This window comes from Struthio camelus, chromosome 19 (assembly GCF_040807025.1).
Source record: "Struthio camelus isolate bStrCam1 chromosome 19, bStrCam1.hap1, whole genome shotgun sequence".
Lineage (NCBI taxonomy): Eukaryota > Metazoa > Chordata > Aves > Struthioniformes > Struthionidae > Struthio > Struthio camelus.
Window position 1 is genome coordinate 9,314,429 of NC_090960.1, and position 22,393 is coordinate 9,336,821.

Below are 22,393 nucleotides of genomic sequence, written 5' to 3' on the forward strand. Positions count from 1 at the left end.
CTGGAGCACCTCTTACCCAGCAGGCTTCACGCAGCTGGTGGTGGGCACAGAGGACCAGGAGAGGCCTTGTGGTCAACCACTTACACTGGAAGCAGCTTATTTCTCAGGGCACCTTGGCATCCCTTTACCACCTTTTTGGAGTGAAGCAAGAAAGGTGCCTCTTGCAGTTTGCTGAGCTGTTGAGACCCTACATGGGCCATTCTGGAGAACAAAAGAGCTGGAGGGGGTGGAATCTTATTCCAAACATACAAACAAGGCCAGGAGGACCCAGGCGCTAAAAATAAACACAAAGTCACGCTGCCTTTCCTGGGGAACCAGCCGCTGGGCCCTGCGAGGGGCCTGCTGGCACGCAGGCCGTCCTCGCGGGGAAGCCGGGGGCCCCAGGGCCACGCATCTCAGGGCGCCCCAGGGCCTTTCACCCACACGCGGACTTCCCCGCTTTCGTCCGTCTGTCCGTCCTCCACCGCCGGCTACCGGCGCCTCTCTCCAGGAGGGCGGCTGAAGCTTTGGGGCAAGACGGTGGAGACTGGCTGCTCTCCTTGTCCTCCCCCCGGTTCCGTTTACGCTTCGTCACCAGGCTGGCAGGAGCCCGGGGACTTGGTGGCACCTCAGCAGCGGAGCGCCCCAGCTCGCGCCTCTCGAGGGCGCCCCGTTTCCACCTTATTCGCCTGTTTGAGGCGTGCCCCTTCCTGCGTCTTCGGCCTTCCGAAGCGTTTAGCAGGCAAACTGCAGCCGCAGGCTTCTGCCTGGCAAACGGCGCAGGCGAAGGACGCGGCAGGACGCGCCGGCCGGGCTCGGGCCCGCAGCGGGACTACACTTCCCAGGAGCCCCCGCGCCTCTCGCGAGAGCCGCCCGAGACTTGGCCCGCACCGCCCTCTCCTTTCACCTCCTCTTCGCGCCCGCCGCGGGACGACATGGCGGCGGCGGTGAGTGCGGGCGCCCCGGTATCCGCGGGCATCCGCGGCCACGGTGGCCCCGAGGGGCTCGGGGACGCGAGCGGGGGGCTCTCTCGCGCCGTCGCGGCTGCCTGCGGGGGAGCGGCGAGGTTTCGATGCCTTCCTGTGGGGGCCGCAATGGCGGCCCGCCCCCCGCCATGGAGGGCCCAGGTGGCCCGCAGGCCTTGACCGGTCCTCGGCGGATCTTGGCCGGCGGGAAGGCGTTCAGCATAGCAGCCTGGCGTAACGTCCTGAGCGTCGCCCCCGTCCTGGGGACCCTGCGAGCAGAGGGGGTTCAGTGGCTGGGCTGAGCCTGCCTCCCCCTCCACCCGAGGCTCCTGTGCTGCAGGGTGTTGTCCTTCCTGCGGTAAGGAACCCACGAAAGCAAGAGCGAACCTGGATTTGCAGGATGGTCTTGTGGGGTCCAGGCTTTAGCTGCTCTGGAAGCTGAGCTAGTGATGATAAAGTTATCCCTGTCTGAAGTTAGCCTTTCCTCTGTGGAAGCATGAATCTGAGGCTCAGCATTAAGGACCTAAAGGTAAAAAAGCAGCCTGTTACATGAATTAAGTCTATCCCCTTTCTCTGTTTCAGAGCACAGCACATCCCCAAGCAAGGGTAAAAATATCTTTTGCACTCACCTTCCTGGGAACTTGAACTAAGCTGATTACTTCACTGGACTAACCTTCAGCCTGTACCATGTGCAGAATGGTGAGAAACACCAGAATCTCTCTGGTCACAGACTTATTCTCTTTCTCTGTTGCTGGGCTCTGGAAGCAGGATTTGTTCTGCTGTGTCAGATGATACCCTCCTAGGCCCTGGAGCTACTGGGGTAGATTTAAAAGCCCAGTGGCTTGATTAATGTAATTAAGCCAATCAAGACTGTAGCTTTGTTGCAGCTGCCACCTGAGTGTGCAGCCCTCTGCTATCACAGAGCACGAGTTGAAAGGCAGCACCGAATGAATGGGAATTTTAACGTAGCTGGTGCCCAGTAGAGCACCTGGTTGTCAGCGTGGTCAAAGATGAGCAAAAGTAGATGGGATTAGAGGCAGGAGGGATTGGATGACACTCCATTATGGAGACACTTGACACAGCTCATCTCAGAAGCATGCTTGTCATGGAAGTAGACCTAGTGAAAGAATAATTGGTCTGTGCGTGCACCTAGAGATGTACTGGGACTTTCTAAACTTGCATCAGGTTGCTGGAGCTGGGGAGGTGCAGCTCCCATACACCAAATGGTGATCCTAGAAAGGACACACACTGAGGAACCCTCCTTTTGGGATATGTGTCTGTCTTTAAGTCTGCTCAAATGCATTTCTCAAAATAAATCCTAGATAACACATCCTAGATGAGTGAATTATCCTTGGCTGTAAGGAGGGTTTTGCGTTAAGATGCTTCCATATGATGATGCCGAGGGATGTTGTCAGCTTGAAACCGCTGAAAAGGATCTAAACCACCAAAGTCTCAAAGCTGATGTTTTTTTCCTAAGTAAGGATTTAAATAGTGTCCACCTCCCTCTCTGCGAGAGACAGCTCACTTGCAAAGGTGCTCCTTTGTTTCTGAGGGACACACTTCTGCTGTGCCAAGCGTATGAGACAAAAATTACCTCTGTCTGAGAAAGGAAACCTTCCTTTCTTTAATTCTTGCTCTGTGGCTCAGTGCTGGTTTTTCTTTTTTTTTTTTTTTTTTTTTTGGTCAGGGGTTGGATAAACTTTTCGTGAAGGACTGCTATAATAGTATTTAATGTAACTCGCAGTTAGGAAGGAAACATCCTGCAAATTCCCAGGATTGTATTTTCTCCCATAGACAGCAGGTAGCTGCTAAGTTAGCCTTCAGGCTGATGAGAGAATCCTGGAGTATTGTGTGCTGCTCACTTTAAATCTGTCATATGCCAGATCTCTAGGCAGCCTGACTCATCTGTTGCTGACCAGAGTACCTTATCTTTGAACGCTTCCCAGGAAAAATCCACTGACATATCTGTCTTGATTGTATTTAATTCCGTAGAACTTGAGGAATTTAATTGGCAAAGGGCGGGGAGAAACTGAGCCAGTGATGTGCTGTTATCCCTGTCTGACAGCTCAGCTGTGAAGGAGAAACAACCATGTACTGAGGCTTAATAGATTTCTCCTTAGTGTGCCTCTTACGCTTGACAGAGACTAAAATGACTTCAGTGGGACCAGTAGGGCAAAAGTAGGTGTCCCCTTTCCTCCTGCAGTTGCAATGTGATTTATAGCAGAAACAGTCCCATCTGCACAGGCTCTGTTCAGCAGCCTGCCCTCATGAGCCCAGATGTGGCAAGACTCTGTGCAGGCAGTACAAGCACTGACTGGTCTTGTCACAGTGCAGTTTAGTTCTAGGTCCTTGGAGAGCTGTTTTTCGTTGCTTCCTCAACATTCACAGTGACAGCTTGGAGGGCAGGTAGGAAAGGCATTTTTCCTCTCACCTGTTGTATAGTCACTGAATACACACTGCAACAGCACTGTGTCTCCTGGTGGCTGACAAGCGTATTCCACTAAGCAGCTCAACACTGCATTCATTTTACAGGATTTGTATTTGTTTGCTGAAGGTGAGTGACGTGCGCTGACCAGCTGAACCAGCAGATATGACAACAGTGGACCTTCTTGGGAAATCAAGGCTGGTATGTGAAGGGGGAGGAGATGACACTAAAGCAATCACGTTTGTTGCTCTGTCTATGTGGATTTGTTCCAAGTAGGACAAGCCATTGAGAAGAGCATGTTGGGGCTCTTGACTTCCAGGAAACAAGGGAGGGGACAGAAAATGGAAGAGACAGCCTGGTGATAAATAAGAAAAGTAAAAGCTATCCATACTTGGAGAATAAAGAGGAACGGGAATTGGTTCCAACTTGTTAGGAAAGTGGTTTCAGTAGAGTTTTGTTGTGTCTCCTAACTTCAGAAGCACCAAAAGAAAGATTGCTCTGGAGGGCATCTCACAAATAGAGCCTGGCCACTGGTACTTCATTTGAAATGATGTAAATTGCCCACCTGTGAGCAGCTGCAGGCTCCTCCTTGCTCTTTAGCTGTATTATGGAGAAGTTCCTGCGAAGGCCAAAGAGGGTTTGGGTACTAGTGCCCTTGGCTTGGGAGGACCGAGTTCTTTGAATGCCAGAGTCCTGGCTCTAGTGAGGCATGGTGTGGGGAAGGGCAAACCCTTCGTGCTCAGTATGAGGTCTTCTACCAGCTGGTCACAGAATAAAGGCTGAGCTGCCACTCCCTCTCTTAAGCTTACTTTTCAGTCTTCTGAGACCTCTTGATGAAATAATGCAAATTAGTAGGAACTTTTCAACTGACTGTTGCCTCTGCTCTGACACTGTCTATTCCACTAGGGCCTGGTCTACAGCTGCCTGGAGGAAAGGGCTGTTCCCTGCTGTCTTCTGTTCCAGAATAAAATAAGTTATTGAAAAATCTCGGGAGTTGACGTTTTCTTGTTAAGGATATCTACTCAAACAGTTTTGAGCAGTTTCAGTTTGAAATGGTTACTGAAATTCAGGCACCTGTAAGTTTACCCTTCATAGCAAAGCCTGCTTTTCTTAAGGTATTTAAGAGTCTTCAGACTTCAGTGCCTTCAGGCTGCAAAGTAAAGAAATGCAATTCATGGTAACACTGTCACAAGGTGAGTTTACATGGGCCAAACCAAGTATGACTAAGCTTTAGGACTGATGAAAGAAATGTTTCTTATGGGCTGCCTGGAAGCTCAGATAAGGGAAAAGTAGGAGGCAGTAGTACAACCATCAGCTTCCTTATCTGTTAAGTTGATTAAAAATGGGAGCACTTAACTTCAGTGCTAGGCTGTACCATTGGCTGGAAAACCTCCCTATTTAAAATAGGGAGGGTCTGTGAGCAGTGTGCAGTGAAACACCTCTGCAGGTAATGAGTTGGACTGGATTCCTGGCGGGCTGCTATACAATGACAACAACCATTTTAAAAGCAGATTTTGCTGCACACATCATGGGGCAGCTGACAAAGCCACCCATAGGGGCTGTGCTGACATTTGGCTGGAGCTGGTTTGGGAGGCTGTGGTGCTTTGTCAGGTGATGTGAGAATCAGGCTCGTTCTTGTCATGGAAGACGCTTTGTCTCCTGAGCATGCTCGCGTATGAAAACAGGCCTAACAGGCTGCCTTGATGCCATTGTAAAATTTTTCTGACGTGAACAAAGGTTAATTTGAGACTCACCTGAGAACACAAAAGACGGTCTCCACGTTAGAGATTACATCTGAACAAGCTTTTTGACTAGCCTTCCCTAACACGCATTCAAAATAGCCGAATTCAGCCTGCTGCCTTAAAGATAGAGTGAGCTTGGGTGGGTGGGGGGGTGTTTTTGTTGAGGTTTCCTGGCTAATTGCCAGGTCCTCTTACTACCTCTGCAGCTATGTGTTTCTCCCCAGCTGACAACAACTAGCAGCCAAAGTGAGAAATGCTGTGCTCAAACCAGCTTAGGCAAGCTGTCACAGTGGCCCTCTGGCTTGGAACATTGGGCTCATTCATCAGCTGTGGCTAACTGCTGGGTGAGGGAGCCAGGCCTCCCTGCCTCTGGGAAGGGCTGCAGATTTAACCCAGCTCCCAACCTTCTCATCGCTGCCTTTCTGTGCCTGTTCCTGAGTCTAAGCCTCATGCTGTTGAGTGCTACAGCCTTTCCACTGGGGGGGAGGTCGGTGTCACCCCCTTCACCAAAACAACAGAAGAAAATAAAATGTTCATTCAACATTTATGCAATTATACAAAGTAGGAAAATGTTTCAGATTTTGTCCCCCCCAACCCCTGTGTAGTACCATCCCTCTAGCCAGCCACCAATTGCTGAAGTAGCATCCCCTGCGGGGCTTCCTAGTTTCACAGCATTGGCTTACAATGGTTAGCTGAGGGGTTCAAGACCGTCTCCTCCATTTTCCATCTGATTTTTTTTTTTTTTTTAATGAGACTGATGATAGCTTAGACTTGTGCCATGAGCTGTTGGTTCCCTAACCCATCTGGTATGGGGAGGACTGCCTTGTTAAAGGAGGTGGAGGGCATCACATGATCCCAGTGCAAAAAAAGAGGGAGGGGGCAGTATGTTAACTCTCCTCTTATGGATGATCAAAGACCAGCCACATGCTCCAGTTGAGCTAGAGTAATCCTAGTCTTACCTGATGTATAGTTTCTTTTTAAGACCTTTCATTGCCTTGACCAAGATGACAACATATAGAGAATGGGAAAAGAAAGCTGCAGACGCATTACATCCTGTGTCTGTCACAGGAGAGGGCAGCCAAGCCACTGCTATCTTCTGGTGATGGAGGCAAAGCAATCCTGCTGGAAAGATGTGTGCATCAATCCAAACCTTTGGGCGGTCAGCTTTATGCAGTCCAAGAGAGAGGTGTCCTCCAAACACACCACCGTTCTGCATAGTTGGACAATCTAGTCTAAGGATTCGGGCCCATTGTGATCCTGCCATGGTGAGGAGCGTTTGGGCTGCTGGTTCTTGGTCCTGGAGCGTGATGGAAATGTACAGGACCAGATGAGTGTTCTCCAGTCGGTGGCTTTACACTCATAGAAAACAGGCTGTAAATCTCCAGGGAGGGAAAGGGAAAAAAAAAGGGGGGGGGTGGGGGCTGTCACACCCACACTTCTCCAGTGTCCTCTTAAACCATCATCCTGCCCTTCCTGGCAGCCAGGCACAATTCTTCCCGGGTGGTTGCTGTTGCCCCACAGAGGTGTTTGCAGTATTGGGAGGTCACAGCCACATGCAGTGGTGCTTCTTGGTGCCACAAAGGCCGCATTGAATTGCGCTAGCCACAAAACAAGTTTCCTGCAGATCCCTGAGGAAGTGTTGCAGCATTTCCCTAACCCTTTTGGCTTGCCCCTTTCCACCACCACTACCTGCCTGCAAGTTGGCAGGCAGCTGCCAGCAACTGAAGTGTAGAGGGCCTGCACGTCAGCAGCTAGCCTACAAGTCCTGGATAGCCTTAGGAGAGAGAAGGGAGCCTTCAGGAAAGAGAAGAAGAACCACTTCTGTGACACTGCGAGAGTCCGAGGGGCTTGACCCCATGGGCTGCTGCCCTGCCTCACCGCTGGTAAAGTTTCATGATCCCTGCTCGATGCAAGCTCTTCCACAGCTCTGCCTCCAGCATCATGTCGTGGTTGGCATAAAACACCAATGGTTTCTTCTCCAGCTCATAGTAGTGGTCCGAGAATTGCTCGTAGTTGTCAGTGATGAACCCATAGGCACTGACCTGCAGGGAGCGTAATGAAACACATTGGCAAAGGGTGGGAATAGGATCAGGTGGCGTCATGGGGCTGGAGCAATGATACGTGTAGGACAGCAACCAGTGAGCTCCACCAGGATGTGTTCATCCCCATCAGAAGCCCCAGAAGGGCAGGCTAGCCCACACCGAGGTCTGCCATATAACAGATTGGCCATTTGCAGGCCCTGGGCAGCAGAAGGATGGCCATCCCGCTCCGGGTGCTGAGGGAAGATGGCTCTGTGGCCTCTTACCTGGTCACAGGTATGGAGTGCTGTCAGGAGCATGAGTGCACCAGTACTGGGCATGTAGAGGTAGCCGTACTGAGTATTGATGATTTCTGACCTCAAGAACCTGTCAGCAAAGACAGTGGGTTAGCAAGAGCTCCACTGGCCATCGCAGCACCCAGGTCCCCCAAACACTACAGCAGCAAAGCCTCTTGCCTTTCCAGCATGCATCAGGCACTGGGAGTGTCTGGTGTCTGAAAAGGCAGGAGCAGTGACTGAAATGCATCCTCTCGTGGCATTCATAACTGTCTTGCATATTCTCTGATGCCTACTACTAAGATTCAGCTCATTCTCTGCAGGATACTAGAAGGGCACCTCCTCACTGCTCTCAATCACCTTGACCCAGCCACCCATTTTCATGAAACACAGAAAAAGATAATCCTTTTGGTCCCTACCTTTGCTCCTATTAGACTAGGTCAACACTGGCCAACTAATTTGGGGGAAAGGCAGGCAAGGTGAAGATAGCGAGGATGTAAAAGTCTCATCTTCCTGCTATGAAAAGGACATGAATTGTCCTGTGCTAAATGGCAATAGCGTAGGTGGAAATCTCTTGGCCTTAGTCACAGAGAACAGAACAGAGGCAGTTCCAGTGGCTAGGGTGGACCAGGACTGTATTTTGATGGTGGAGAGCAGTCACAAGATTGTACAGACGAGAGAAAGGCTGGGAAGCAAGCAGTCTGGCTATAGCTGGTGATGAAGAGCTGAGCCAGGAGCAGACCCATGCACAAGAGGAGCCTGCAGGGGGCTGAGTGGTTTGCCTTGTGGCCCCTTGGTTTCCTTACCTTGCTGTTAGATAATGTATGAAATCTGGGTGCAGCAGCTTGAACTTCTTTGCAGATGCCTCTGGTCCAAAATACTTCTGTGGCCTGCAGCAGGGAGAAGAAAGAAGCCAAATTCAAGTCACAGAAGTCCTGGGGCCACTTGGGACTTATCTTGCAAGGTGACCAAACATGTCAGCTGAAGGAACCAGGCAGCACGAGAGCACTGAATACCTGCCCCACTCTCTGGACACAGCCTCGCCATTCAGCTCCCAAGGTAGAAACTCAGAGAGACACTGAGCTTTGGTTTGTATTGCAATATCAGCTGCTGCTGGATACCCTGGGCAAAGCTCTTCAGTGCCTAACACAGACCCAAAAATGAGTCATAGGAACCAACAGTCTTTGAGAGGGAAGAAGAGGTAGAAAAGTGACTTTGCCCTGTTCCTGCTTCCTAGGTGACAAGTCCTTGCCATGCCCCAGCTTCCTGGGTGCTGGTAGGCAAGTCACGCTCCTGCAGTGCCCCAAAGGGGTGAGAAAGGATAGGAGGAGCGTCCCATCCCACAGGACCAGGCTGGCCAGGCAACCCCCACAGACTGCAGCCAGCACTGGCGCATTCGCCCGCTATAGTATGATCACACTCTGCATGGACAACAGCAGTCTGGTGCCACTCCAGCCCAGTGACGCTGGAGGTGCTTGTGGAGAGCCCAGAGAGTTACTCACTCGTCACCCTTGTCTGAACCCTCGGGGACCAGGCAGCCCTGGATGGCTGACTTCAGCATGACGTAGTCGCGTATGTCTGAGGGGATGAAGATGTACCTCAGGTCCTGCAGCAGGGGCACAGGAGCAGACACATGTTGCTTTGGTAGAGCCAAGGTCTCTCAAGACTTGGAGAAGGTTTTGGGGGCAAGTTGTAGCCTGGCCTCAGGGGACAACTCAGGATAACCCCACGCCTGACAAGCCCTGAGGGCTCAGAGCATCTCACCTTGGCCTGGGGTATCTGGGTGAAGCCATACTCCTCATAGGCAATAAGGGAGTTCTTCATGGTGTTCACTGTAAAACCATAGAAGGAGATCTTGGTACCAACATCTTCCTCGAAGCCTTTGATCACGGCACCGTTGAGCCTGTGGGAGAATCGCAGGATGTGTGTCCAGGGCTGGGTGCTCTCTGTGGGCCAGTGCCCCCACACCACCCCAGTAGGCAGGATGCTCCTCACCCTGTGGCAGCCAGGGATGTCTGGAGTTTGTCCTGGTCATGCCATTATGAGACAGCAGATATGAACCATTGCCGTGAACATGTTGCCAACAGGAGCGTTCAGCAACCATTACATCAACAGTAGGCCCCAGCAATAACAGTCATTGCTGCAAGGCTATGAGAAAGTTGTCCCTTTGCACTTTCCCCCAGTAACTTCCCAAGGGTGCAGGGGCTTTGGGCAGGCCTGACCCACTGCCCCTCCCTGCAGGAGATTTTTGCAGGCCCCCAGACCTGTTCTGCTAAGACACAGGCCCCAGCCAGGTCTCAGGCCCCGGCAGAGCAGCTCTACCTGAACACCAAGTCATGAGCATCGATCTCCTTGCCCTGCTGCGAGCCATTGAGGATGCCTCCGTTGCCTACCACAGCGCAGCGGACGCAGCCCCTGGGGAAGTTATCTCTGTTGAAGAGGTGTCTGTTGGAGGAGGAGTTGAGGAGCCGGAGGGTGCTGCCAATGGCTGAAATGGAGCAGGACGGAGCCAGTCAGCAGGGACCCAAAGAGGGGGAAAGGCGTGTTTCAGCACAGGCTTGGGGGAGAGGTGTGAGTGAGCACATTGCATTAGCATCAGGCATGCAACAGCGTGCACAGACAAGCTTACACAGGAGGACATCCATGAGCAGCAGATGAGAAAGCCCGTGCCATCCTCATGCAGAGGAGGGGACCTACAAGGTAGATGGATGGACACCAGCTAGAAAGTGCTTTGTAGCTCCCAGAAAAGCTGAATCCTCCCTCAGTGGTGGCAGGCACCAGCCAGACCCTCCTCTATCCTGGGTTTGCCCTGGCATTGGCCTCTTGTAGCCCCCCACGTTTCTAAGCCAGCTCCGGCCAGCAGCCACTCTGATGTAGCGCAAGGCACATGGACGTATCCGGAGCACTCCCGGCCCGGCTCTGCGGATGCTGATGCAAGCGCCTGCCAGCCTTTTCCCCTTCCAACAATGTCTCCTTGCAGCTGCTGCTGCCCACTGCCAGTCTGCTTCTTCCCCCGGCTTCCTCCCCCTGCTGCCCCCAGCACTTCCCTCCACCCTTCACAATTCAGGGATTGAAGCCAGCGGCTGCTGGAGAAGAGCAGAGAGTAGGTTTGGGGTAGGAAGGGAAACAATCTCCCTCTGCAACAATGGAGCGGGTTGTCCAGGGTCCTCTGGGCCCCAGTTAATAATCATGCAGACACTGAAGCTTTTATTCGGGGAAAATGTCACAAGATGCAGCAAGCGGTGTTTGCAAAGCCATCCCCTCCGCGCTGCTCCCCGGCAGGCAGAGTGGGAGGAGAGCAAGTTCCCCAGCTTCTCTCCAGGGTTTCTCCACCTGCCCTGCAGCTTCAGTACCGTCTGCTGGGCTCCCCCGTCCCCTTCAAGCAGCCGTGTGCCCTCCCATCACCCTCCTTGCCTCCCATTGCCAGCACCCCCAGCCCTTTCGGGTGCTGTACCTGCATGAGACAAGCCTTGCCAGCCATATGGGACGTGTCGTGTCTTCAGCCTGTCCCAGGTTTCTGGGCTGAAGTGCTGGTCCCACATCAGCACAGGGATGTCAAAGAGGAAGAGCTCCCCAAATTTGGGGTCTGCCTTTGCTCTGGCTGTCACCGAGCGGAGGCAAGTGCTGGGCTGGAAGGAGAGAGAGGACCACGGTTCAGTCTCCAGGCTGGTTCCACCTCTCTGCTAACATCTCCACCACTCAGCAGTCACCAAGGAAAGGATAAATCCAGGGATGGAAGTGTTCCTTGTACATCCCACTTACTGCTGGGTCACGCCCTTGTGCCTCAGTTTCCCCACCTGAAAAAACACCTTTGGTACTCCCTCACCAGGGTTGGAAGGATCAGGGCTTATAAAGTCACCCAGAGAACACAAACAACTTTGTGAGAGGAGAAGAGTTAATGTCTCCTCCAAGGTCATTTTCTGCTAAGGGGCCTTCCAGACATGGTTAATGACTCTGGCATTTCCTTGCCACCTGTAGGACTTCCATTTTGCTTTGTTTTGCGCTGGCTCAGTTGTATTTTCCTTGGATAGATTTAGGGCAGCAAGGCTCGGACAGAGTTGCTATCGTTACAAAAACGTCCCCGGAAAGCGTGAGAGCAGACGCCCCTGTTGCCAGCCCAAGGCCGAGCAGAGCTGGACTTTGCAAGTGAGGGGACCCAGCAAGGTTCAAATCGGCTCTGCCATGCTAGCGTGGTACAGGCAAACGTGTGCACCAGGGCCAGGCATGGCAGCAAAATTTCTCTTCAGCTTCCCCACCCGGACCTTCAACCGACAAAACCCAACAAGGAGAAAGCACCAGAGACACTAGTAGCACTTTGCTAGTTATTACCTGTTTTTTGGCAAGTTTGGGCTTCAGCAGCTCAGAGGAAGGTTTAAAGGATTTGCCTCTAGAAGAGGGGGAAACACATAATGAAGTTAAAAATCTGTTGTGTGGGTATTGGGGAACCCAAAGGCCGCAGGACAGACTCCCCCCGCTCCTGCAGGGACCAGTGCAGTCCATGTGCCTTGTCTCCCCTCACCTCTCCAACCCGCGTTCCTGGATCCAACCATGGCTCCTGGCTTGGCTCAGCATCTCCGGAGGAGCCAGGACCAGCGGCTCTGGCTGCAGCAGGCTGGAACGAGAGGGCAGCAGGGGCTCAGCTGGGGAAGTGACACCAAACCGCCGCACCTCAGCACTTCCCAGCAAGATCCACCCTCCAGCAAGCCACAGGGCAGGACCACGTCGCCTCCATTGAGGCCACCCTCAACCACTGCCTGGGCCCACTGCCAAACCACCTCATGCGTCTTTTTGCAAGTGGAGCTGCAGATTTGTAAAATACTGGGCTTGTGTGGAAAGCACAGGATGGAAGCGTTTGCAGTAACTCCTCTTCCAAACCAACCATCATCTCCCTGGGGACCCCCATTTCCAGGATCTCACCAGCCACCGCACCGCCCAGCCTGCCACCTTGGGGAAATCCTGACAGGACCAGAGGGCCACAAACCTCTCCAGCGCTTTCTACTATTGCTGCAGATGCTGAGAAGCTCTAATGCTATTCCCTAACCCAAGTAGGAGCAGGAAGATGTGGTTGGGACAAGCTGGGAAGTCCAGGAGGCCACATATAATTGCTTTTTTGGAAAAGCAATTGGAAACAGAGCTTCTGGAGATTCCTCCAGGTGTACAGCACCAGATTTTAATGTTGGAAACCCAGGCTGTGACCAAGCTGCTGGTGCTGTCAGTAAGAGCTGGTACAGAGCCTAAATTTGCATCACACCAGAAAGCTAGGAAGTATTTTGTTTAGTAGTGGGTTGGGAAAAGAATAACTAGGGGGTTGTTCCCAGTCTGCTTCAGGTGTCCCCAACCCCCTTGACATACATCACTTCACCCAAGAGTCGTGAGCACAAGGTGAGCCTGAGATGCTGTGAGAGCACGCAGTAACCGGACGTTCGGCACAGCCACCCCGGAGAGGCAAGGGAAGAGGAGAGACACCAAGCCTTGGCATGGGAGCTGCGCGCACACAGGCACAGGGCAGTCCCACCGACCTGAGGCTGGCTGGGGCATGCCCTGATCTCACACACCACTGATCTAGCATTTGCCAAAAAACCTTTCCACCAGCACCTGGGAACACGAAACAAGGACCTCTGAAAGACTCGGTGCCAGAAGCTGCCCTCCTGCTACATTTCCAAAAACCCTTCCACAAAGGGTCTCCAAAAACCCCTAGGGAACAGAGCGGGCTCAGACAACCCCCAAGGATTTTCTTGACCTTCCTCTACGGCGCTGGGTACTTGCTAACTGGGGCCACATCCAGTTTTCCCAGCCTGGATGCACATCAGGGAAGGGGAACACGTATTCTGCCCTTGCAAGGGAAAGAAATCACCTCTGTGTCAACACCTCTACAGTCAACCAGTGGGAGACAGAGGCAGACGGTTCCCCTGCCAGCATCTCAGGGTGTCCCCAGACCACCTCGGGGCCTGGCAAAGCAGACGCAGCTTCCTGGAGGCTGCCTAGTGCTCGGGATGAAGGACAGATGACAGACAGGTTTGCAGTGCCCAGCTCCCCAGGCGGGCAACGGGCCCCCCACTGCAGGGCAGACAGGCTCCTATTCATCGCTGCACAGAAGGGGCCTTGAAAGCACCTCCCGGCACTGCCGCAGGGCTGTGCATCAACAGGTGCTCACACTAAAATGCCTGTATTGTGGAGGAGACAAGGGCCGCGTTGTTACGGCATGTTTGCCCAGGAGCCTGGGGACAGGTAGAGGCAGGTGGAGAGCGGCGCTCCGCCTGCCCTGGCCCCCGCCGGCACGGTGATGCTCGGCTCAGCGGGCGCTGGGTTTCCCCGCAGTCCCCCGGGAGCGCCGGGCCCTCCCGGCCATCTCGCAGGTCGAGCATCGCCAGCCCTGGAGAGCTCCCGCGCTGGGGTAGGACGGGCTCCAGGCGTTGCCCTGAGATGCCAGGACCTCCCGCCCCAAAACCCAGCGCTGGCCTGCAAAGGGCCCGGGGGGGCGGCAGGTCCCCGCAGCCTCCGGAGCGGCAGAGCGGTCCGCGGGAAACGCAGCTAACGGGCGACTGCCGGGGCCCGGGGAGGCCGGCCGGGGGGCTCGGGCTGAAAGCTGGCCCTTGTGCGCACAGAGTAGCCACTGTTTGCGGAGAGTTCATTCCCCCGCACGCTCGATGCATTTTACAGCTCCCCCAATGCATATTTATGGGCCTGGAGGATTTCTGGTATGCTGCCGGACCGCCGAGCGGGCAGAAGGGAAGGGGCTGTGCAAACAACCCGGGGGGAACGCCGGGAGGCCAGCATCAGCCCAGGGCTAGATTACAGGTGGGGCCTGGCCAAGGAGAGAGCCGCAGGAGGCCCCTTGCGGGGCCCTCCTTTATTAGAGGAGGAGATTTATCAGCCCACAGCTTAGCGGGCCTTCGGCTGCCCAGCTCAGACCGACGCAGGGCAGGGCACGTTGCTGAAGCGAGCCAGCCTCCTGGAAGATGCACTGTAAAGCATCAGCTCCTGGCAAGAGCTGCACCAAGGCCCCTGCAGAGCTCCTGCTGTAAAAAGCACACATGCCCAAGTGCACGTCCCTGCCGAGCGCCATAACCCCAGAGGGCTGATACCGCACCAACGGCGGGCAGCAGGAAGGAGCGAGAGATACCCGCTCTCGAGTGGCCATGGACACAGGGAAACTACCACTGAAGACCAGATCCTGCAGCAGACCCCACCATGGCATGCTGCTCCGTGCTGCAGTGGTGGCCGGCACCCGCCGCTATGGCTTTGCTCGTCCTCCCAACCCTGCCGGCACACGGCAGCTCCCTGCCACATCCAGAGCCTGCAATGCTGCCGATTGACACTCTCATCAGGCTCTCAGGCTGCAATGAGCCTCTGCGATGTGGGAATTTTTTTTTTTTTTTTGGTAGATGAGGCAATAAAATATTCCAGAGCTGCAACTTTCTGCAAGGTGTTCCTGGTGTTATCATTGCAAGCATCTAAATAAATCCAGCCTGACCAAACTTGCCTGTTCCCTCAGCTTCTGGATGAGACCTGAACTATCCTGGCAGGGTCCATGCACAGTGAGACACCTACTGAAATACAGAAGGACATTTGAAGGCCATACAAGACCTCCAGGGCAGGGACTTGTGATCATACTGGAAGCTGCTCTTTTAGCCTATTTCCTCCAGTTACAGGCAGCAAACACCAGCCTAAGCAAAGCTCACCCTTGTAGTGAGTTTTAAGAATCTCATAGCAGCTACAAGAAATGTCTTGCATTTAGCTGCAGCACACCATCATGAGAGCTCACGTGCAGCTTAATACCCAGCAAACCACCAAAGCCTCGTTTGTTTCTTGATCTCACAACACAGGAGACCTCCAGCTCTGCAGTGACATGCCCTGTTAGCAGGAGCCTAGAGCTTGTTGAGCTAGGAACCAAATAAACCTCCCCAACCCAAAACCAGAGGGAGAACCACCTCCTGCAAAGGGACCCCTCCAAAACACCATGACACCACACAGACATCCTGAGCAAACACACATCAGTCCCCCAGTTCAGCCACTTGCTCTTCTTTCAAGCCACTGAGGCTCAGGCTGCTAGCAAGCCCCAAAATCTTATCCCCTCACTCACCAGGCTCATGCCTCCTTAGGAGCTGCATCTCAACCAGCCTCTCCTGGCTTTGCTTCCCCCCAGCCCAGCCCTTTGCCATCAGCCCAGCTCAGCCCCAGGTGTGCACCTCTGCTTTACCACCTTCCCCCCTAAGCCTTTCCTGCCAGCAAGAGGGAGTTTTATCCCCCTCTAGATATCTGAGGCTGGGTCTTCCTGGGAAAGGCAGAGACAAATTGCTCATGGCCACAAAGGATGCCTTTGGCAAAAGAAGAAGCTGAAAATCGGACTGTGGTAGCTAAACGGTTCTGTGGGTGGTTTTCCTTCCCACCTGCCAGGCTCATTTGCTGTTGATGGTAAGCCACATCACTGCAGCTGGTGGTGGTGGTGAGGAAATGAAGGGAAAATGAGCTGAGAGAGGTGCTGAACCTCCCACCGCAGCCTTTGCCCCAGCACGGGAAAGTCCATGCGGAGACCTGTGGCCTCGGCTGCCCCACTGCGCGGCCGTGGCGCCTCGTTGTGCATGCGCTGCTGAGCACCAGCAAAGTCTAAATTCAGTATCTGAGCAGGCATTGGAGAGTCCAATCCCCCCTGAGCTTCTCTGGGTCCTCCCAGCCTGGCCCACAGCAGCCAACCCACCAGGGAAAGCCAGGTCTGTCCACAGCCCCTCACCGTCTCAAAACAGCTCTGTTAGCAGCATACAGCTCTCCTGCCTCCTTCCTACCTTGCAATGTCCCCATGTGCCCAACAGAAACCACATGCGGTCAGCCACAGCCTGGACCATTGCATCTTCTCCCATTAGCCCCAGCGGTGATGACCCCTTCGTGCTCCTGCTTCATGAGGACCTTGCAAGTCATTCGCCAGTGGGAAAAGGGTGCTTCCCCATGGGTCTGCTCCTGTTTCTCATCGCACTACTGCTGCTTAAGGAGTGCAGACACAGTCCTCTGAAGGACAAGTGCCCTTCCCAGGCAGGACAGTCCTCATACACTCCCTTTCCTCACTTCTGCCTGGGGACCGGCTGCCCCAGAGCAGAACAGCAGCAAGACGTGAGGGCTGTGGCACTCAGACCCCGGAGCAGAGGGTCGCTCCTGGCACCGAGGTCTCCTGCTTGGGACAAAGCAGCTCCAAGATCTCCCACTCATGTTTCCTGGCAAAGATCTTTCCCTTTCTCCTCTTTGGAGATGTTCTGCTGCCTTCACAGCAAGGCCCGGGGCAAAAACCCTGGGCCCACGGGTGCCGCGGGGCTCCTGATCACGGCCAGCTTGTGCACTGGGAAGCAGCTCGTCCTGTGCTACTTTCTGAAATGTTGGAGATGTCATAAGAGTATCTGGCACAGCAGAGATTGGAAGGAGATGGGCGCAGACAACCCAAGACGTTTGGCTCTCGCTGACGTTTGATAGGAGCTGGGGCCCTCCTCCCAGCGCGGCCAAACATGATGCACAGCATTTGCTCATAGTTTGTTCTGGCACTTGCCTGGGTCCAGAATTTGTGCTAAACTGATAAAGCCAGCCCAAACACCAGCCTGTCCAGGGGCTCACTTGCCACCTGGCACTGCCACAGCAATCTCCCTGACGTCGCAGCGGCCAAAGGCAGCGCTCGTCCTCCTGGCCCCGGCAGGTGAGCGGCGGCTGGGAGCACGGGGTGTGCTGGGGCGCGCGCGAAGCCACGGCGTTGCCACGCGACGGCATCCCAACAGCGTGCCGGGGAGCCGAGCGGCCTTGACGTCACTGCCCAGGATGTGGAAAAGCGTTTATGGCCCAGCACCTTGTGATGGTTGGTTGACTCAGAAGATGACAAACCTCCCCAGGGTCGGCTCGATGCACAATGGGGCTCGCGGGGAAGGAGTGGCCCACGGCCTCCCGGGCACGGTCCCCAGCTCAAGAAAGAGCCAAGTCTGGGCGCGTTCCCTTACCCCAGAGGAATTATCAAACATGACGTCTTCAGCACGCGGCCACCCCCCCATTTCCTGAAGATAAAAGTGTTTGAGAGCGCACATTCAAGGGCTGCTATCTTAAACAAACACTCCCAGGGCCCAGCAGAGCCATGTGAGGGTGCCCAAGCAGCAGTGCAAACACGCGCACTTGCTCAATCCTGCAAAATGCCCAGCACCTACTGCAAAGCGCCAAGCTGCAGAGGGCATCTGCCCTGGCGCAGGGCCAGGGAAGGGCAGCACGCGTGGGCAAAGCTCCACGCTCATCCTTGCTGCCTTATTAACAAAGCCACAAGCGGTCCTGGCAACCCTCCGGCAGGAATTTCCTGGAGTTTGCTGAAAGTAAAGAGGCAGGGGCTGCTCCCGGGGAGCAGGGTGAGGGCTGCGCCGAGCCGCACCCCGCATGCCCGTGCACAGCCCCACAAACACGCGTGCAACCAACTGCCTGCCAACGTGCAGCGGCTCTAGCTCCCTGCAAAGCGCGCTTGGCTGCAAGCTGCTTTTGTTTGGGACTCGGCGGCTTGCCCGGGCTGGCCAGGAGCTGCCCCGTGCGGCGGCCGTCTCTCCCCAGGGACCTTGGACCCAGCTCTGCAGGATCCTCGCCGCTGCAGCCAGCCTCGCGCGGACCCAGAGCGGGGTTCGGGGCATTGCCCGCGGGCGTCTGGACATCGGCCGCTTTGGTGCGTGCATCAGCCAGCGTGAACTAGAGGGCTGAACCTCCTCCTGACTCCCTTCCTCTCCCTGCAAATCTGCCCTGGGCAGAGGCACTATACGTACAAACCTGCCCATTGAAATCTGGCTGCCTGTACCAAAGCAGGAGCACCACTAACACTCCCTCGCTGCGCTGATTGTAGTAAAAGCAGCTGTGGACTGTGAGCACGTTCTGTCTGGGTGAAACCCTGAAGGCACATGTTTCACTTCCAGATACAGCCCCATATCAGTTGCCAGGGCAGACATGGATTAATTCCAGTTTACAGCTTAGGATAGACAAGTTTGAACTACAGGTTGATGCACACACAAGTACCGAGAAGGGGAGTGAACATGTCTTGCCCTGGTTTGACTGAGGCTTAAGTGTTTGGGTTAACGTTAGCAGGGAAATGCCCTGGAGGTTTCAAGGTTCACACGAGCTCTCCACTGCCTTGCTCCCAGGCTAGGGAGCTCTTCTCTTGCTGTTGGACGACCTGTCCTCCTTTCCTGCCCTCAGGGCTGTGGGAACAGGAGTCGCTCCTGGCTTCAGGGAGAGCTGGGGGGTTCCCGGTGCAGGGCCAGACGTAGGAGCGGGGCTAGGCAGGGTTAGGCTGTGGTTCAAGTTGCTTGTGCAGCGCGATGTGGTGGGAGAGGAAGCTGCTGCCAACTCCTATCAGCTGGGGTTCCTCCTCCGTCCCCAGGAAGAGCCGTGGACTGCGTGCCAGGGGCTCAGCTCCTTTCTATTCCCAGCTCCAGCATAGTCCTTGGGCAAAGCCTGCCATCCTTGTGGGCCTCAGTTTCCCTTCCCAGGGTGTAAAGTTCTTTGCAGGGAGCCGGTCTCCACTGTAGCCGCCACCTTGTCCCCGAGCATCGCATGGTGTGGCTGAAGCCACCGCTGCCAGCACCACTGTGAACCCAGCGCTGCGCCCATGGGCAGAAACAGACCCAACTGCTAACCAGGGCTGCGGCGAGAAAGGCACTTCTGCTTGCACCATCCCAGTGGGAGAGATCTCTGTGCTAGACACATGGCAGGAGAGGACAGATCAGGTGGAGGCTTCCCAGCTCCCAGCTGGGCAAAAGAGAACATCTGGATCCCATGCCAGCCTGTCCCACCTGCGTCCCCAGTGAGTCCCAGTGCAGCTCTCACTGCACGTAGACCAGTGGCACGCAGGACCTGCTCCGGTCCCAGCAGCATCCTCCAGCCCCTCTCCCAGGAGCACTGAGGAGCTGGGCTCCGTCACACGAGCTGCCCAGATCTGCTGCTCCACCAGCAGTGCGGGGACCCGGGAGCACACAGTGCAGAGGAGAGGGGCACTCATTGCACTCTCCTGGCATGGCACCATTGGTTATCTGATGCTTGCAGGAGAGGAGGAGGATGGTCCTGCAGGCTGGGCACTGTGCAGGCTCGCTCACACCCTGCCTGCTCAGCCGCGCTCCCCAGCACCCTCGCCTGGCCTTGCACCTGGGAAGGGGCCCAGGGAGGGTGGAGGATGCAGAGGAAGACACAGGGAAGGCAAAGGGGGAGATGCTGTTGCTGGAGTCTGGGAAATGCTGGAGCCCTTGGGAGTTCGCAAGCGCTGGTGGAGGAGAAACCACAGATCAACAGAAGGGGCTGTGGGGCAGCCCTGCCCTGCTGGTGTAAATCAGCCCTGCTGCCCTGGGGTCACTGAGAGTCAGTGGGCCAAACGCCCCTCCTGGACACCTCGAATCCAGAATTAGCCTAGCAGGGACACATTGCTCTTGCCGAGGGTCTGACCGGCTGCCGGAAGATGGTTTGATCCCGCTGGGAGCTGAGCACCCTTGGCTGTGCCTGGATCCAGCGACAGTTTCTTTGTGCAGGCTGAACCCATGCAAGGACCTGCGCAGCCCCCCGCAGCCCGCGGGTCCCTCTCTGGCTCCCCGGGGCACGTGCGGCAGCTTGGCAGCGCCCGGGTGCCCAGGACACCTTGGAGGGGCAGCGCCTGCTTCGCTCACACCCCTCAGACGAGCAAACGGCCGGGCTCGCGGCTGGAATAACCCGCGCTAAGCAACCCGCGGTGGGAGCCCAGTGCCCCCTCCCCGTCCCCGCGCTGCAGTGCTGCTTCCTCCGCCGTCCCCCCGTCCTCCCCACCTCCCCCCTTACCTGCCTAGGAGCCTCTGGCTGGTGGGCGCCTCCACCGTAGCGTAATAGTGACCGTACAGGATGAGAGAGGATGTTAAACTGGCCAGGAGCAAGAGGCAGAGGCGTTTCCAGCGAGGCGACCCCATGGCAGGCAGCGCGAGCCCCGGAGCAGCGCGAGCCAAGCGGAGCGCGCGGAGCCCCGGCGCGGCCGGCGGCGGGGAGCCCGGCAGCCCCGCGCGCCCAGCGCCCAGCCCGGCGGCGCCCTCCGAGGCCTCCGCAAACTTCCCGGGCGCCGCCGCTCTCGCAGCCCCGCCGCCGGCAGCTCGGGTGCAAGCGCCGCTCCGGCCTGGCTGCCGTCCTCCTCCCGTGGGTGCCCAGCTGCACCTTGGAGCAGGCTGGGATATTCCTCCGGAGGGGTGGGAGGGGGTGTGAGCCGGAGGGAGGAGGCACCAGGCTGACTGGTTCAGACTTGCTGAGAAAAAAAGCACTTTTGAGCTGCTTTTTCGCCGAGCTGGTGATTAAACATTTACTCAGGCAAGCAGGGAAACGCACTTTTTTTGCCTCCCTTTCATGCCACCCACTCGCCGCTCACGAACCGCAGAGGTTTCCCCCTTTTCCTAACTTTCTCATTTGGCTGAAACACGCACTGTAACCACCAGCCAACACCGGCTGCTGCGGCGGGGTGACGCGCGGACAGCCGGGGACCCCGCGGGCGCGCGGCGGGGCGACGCTGCCCGGGCACCCGCCAAGCTCCGCTGCAGCCCGGGGAGGCTTTATTGTAGCTTATCGCAAACTCAAGGTCACAAAATGAAAACAAGCTCCTGCCCAGCGGTGCTCCAGAGCAGCACGCTCATACCGACACGCGCGCTGATACGCGCGCCTAGGCAAACCTTCACGCCGCGAGACAAAAACCTTCTGGGGCAAAAAGGAAAATAGGCAAAGCTGCAAAAGGCGCAGAGATGCCTCTGGTACCTGCCGATTTTCTAGGTTAACAGTTTACTCCCCCACCGTGCTGTTTCACAGCAACCAAAACTATTCACAGATTTGTGCTGAATTCAACAAATAGTTTTGGCTAGCTGAAAGAAAAACGGGTTTGCAAGGTTTTGGGAGAAGGCTGAGTGATTCGTTTGGACGTTTTTCTAAATGGAAGCGCTTCAGTTTCTTGGGTCAAAACAATATTTCAAGATTCATTTAGTTACATCTTATCTAAAGAAAAAAAGCAACCCCGTGAACTGAAGGAAATACACACCAAAATGATTTTTACAGTCGGGAGGAAGGGAGGAGAGATTCGGCAAGGAAACCCAGAAACCCTGCTCCAAACACCACCCGGACTCCTTCGCCAACCCCTGCAGACGCACGCACCCCCCGAGATCTGCAGCAAGCAGCAAGGAAGGGGGATGTATACTCTTCCAGAAGAGAAACTCCAACGTAGTGCACAAGCGGGCTCCCGTGCACACCCACACCAGTGTATTTACGTATGCACTTTTCTCAACACTTCTTATCCACCGGGATCCAAATGTCCCCTCCAACACTTTAATTCCTACCTGCCCAGAGGAGTTTCCAGAGATGGTGACAGTTCAAAGAAAGAAAAATGAAAAAAAAAAACATTTCAAGCTAGTTTGTTCTCCATTTGGCAATCTTTTTTCTCCAAATTCCCTCCTAGCCAAAAGTCAATAATTTTACAGTCAGAATTAATAGCAGACCAACAAACGAGAAGAACTGGAAGTTCCTGCATGGTTTCAGGGCTAAGATTCAATCCCAGAGACCTGGAGGGATATCGCAACTACAGCAGCGGCACGGGGGGTAGGGGCTGCTGGGGAAGGTCAGGCAGGGAGGAAGAGGAGGGGGCTGTCCCCTGCGGAAAGGAGCTCCTCCGCTGCACAGGAGCGTGGAGAGCCCCGTGCCAGGCTGCCGAGGCCGGGGGACAGTACTGCGCCTGGTGCTGCGGCACGGCGTTACGGACCACCTGACAAGGGGACGGGGTGGCTGAGGCTTCCTACAAAATACCTCAAGTCCCCTAAATGCCAGCTCCGGTCTTCAGGGGGATTTTAACCGTGGGGACATCTGCAGGGAGGGCAATACGGCACAGGGCTGGTGTCAAGGAAGCACCTGGGCTGCACTGGTGACAACGTCCTGGTGCAAACACGGGAGCAGGGCTGCAGCGACCGGGCGGCCGTAGTGGTCCCAGCTG

The 22,393-nt window shown here is 55.4% G+C and overlaps 1 protein-coding gene, 1 long non-coding RNA gene and 1 other non-coding gene across 4 annotated transcripts; 2 read left to right on the plus strand and 1 right to left on the minus strand.

Annotated features, from left to right (window-relative positions):
• The first annotated feature begins 699 nt into the window (after window positions 1-699).
• Window positions 700-4,354, plus strand: LOC104139978 (uncharacterized). The gene is made up of 4 exons (XR_011135464.1): window positions 700-926; window positions 1,527-1,643; window positions 3,477-3,570; window positions 4,276-4,354. It is a non-coding gene; the product is annotated as an uncharacterized lncRNA (long non-coding RNA).
• On the plus strand, window positions 1,383-1,457 carry LOC138061660 (small nucleolar RNA R38). Its single transcript, XR_011135599.1, has one exon. It is a non-coding gene; the product is annotated as a small nucleolar RNA R38 (small nucleolar RNA).
• A 1,287-nt stretch (window positions 4,355-5,641) lies between the features above and the next one.
• Window positions 5,642-20,572, minus strand: ST6GALNAC2 (ST6 N-acetylgalactosaminide alpha-2,6-sialyltransferase 2). 2 transcript variants are annotated; one of them, XM_068913543.1, is made up of 10 exons: window positions 20,224-20,572; window positions 11,945-12,037; window positions 11,755-11,812; window positions 10,880-11,054; window positions 9,748-9,913; window positions 9,190-9,328; window positions 8,928-9,031; window positions 8,232-8,315; window positions 7,417-7,516; window positions 5,642-7,153 (listed from the first exon to the last, which is right to left on the minus strand). In XM_068913543.1, the coding sequence occupies exons 1-10, from the start codon at window positions 20,346-20,348 to the stop codon at window positions 6,986-6,988; spliced, it is 1,212 nt and encodes a 403-aa protein (XP_068769644.1). In that variant the 5' UTR covers window positions 20,349-20,572; the 3' UTR covers window positions 5,642-6,985. The 2 variants fall into 2 exon arrangements, with proteins under 2 accessions (XP_068769644.1, XP_068769645.1); XM_068913544.1 differs by having other exon boundaries at window positions 20,228-20,445.
• Between the last annotated feature and the right edge of the window lie 1,821 nt (window positions 20,573-22,393).

What these genes read in the sequence shown, in the direction of transcription:
- ST6GALNAC2 (XM_068913543.1), bottom strand. Translation starts at nt 20,348, where the DNA reads ATGGGGTCGCCTCGCTGGAAACGCCTCTGCCTCTTGCTCCTGGCCAGT. An exon ending in CAGGAACGCGGGTTGGAGAG is followed by an intron (nt 11,813 to 11,944) that starts GTGAGGGGAGAC and finishes CCCCTCTTCTAG; the next exon opens with AGGCAAATCCTTTAAACCTT. An exon ending in GCAAGGCTTGTCTCATGCAG is followed by an intron (nt 9,914 to 10,879) that starts GTACAGCACCCG and finishes GCTCCATTTCAG; the next exon opens with CCATTGGCAGCACCCTCCGG.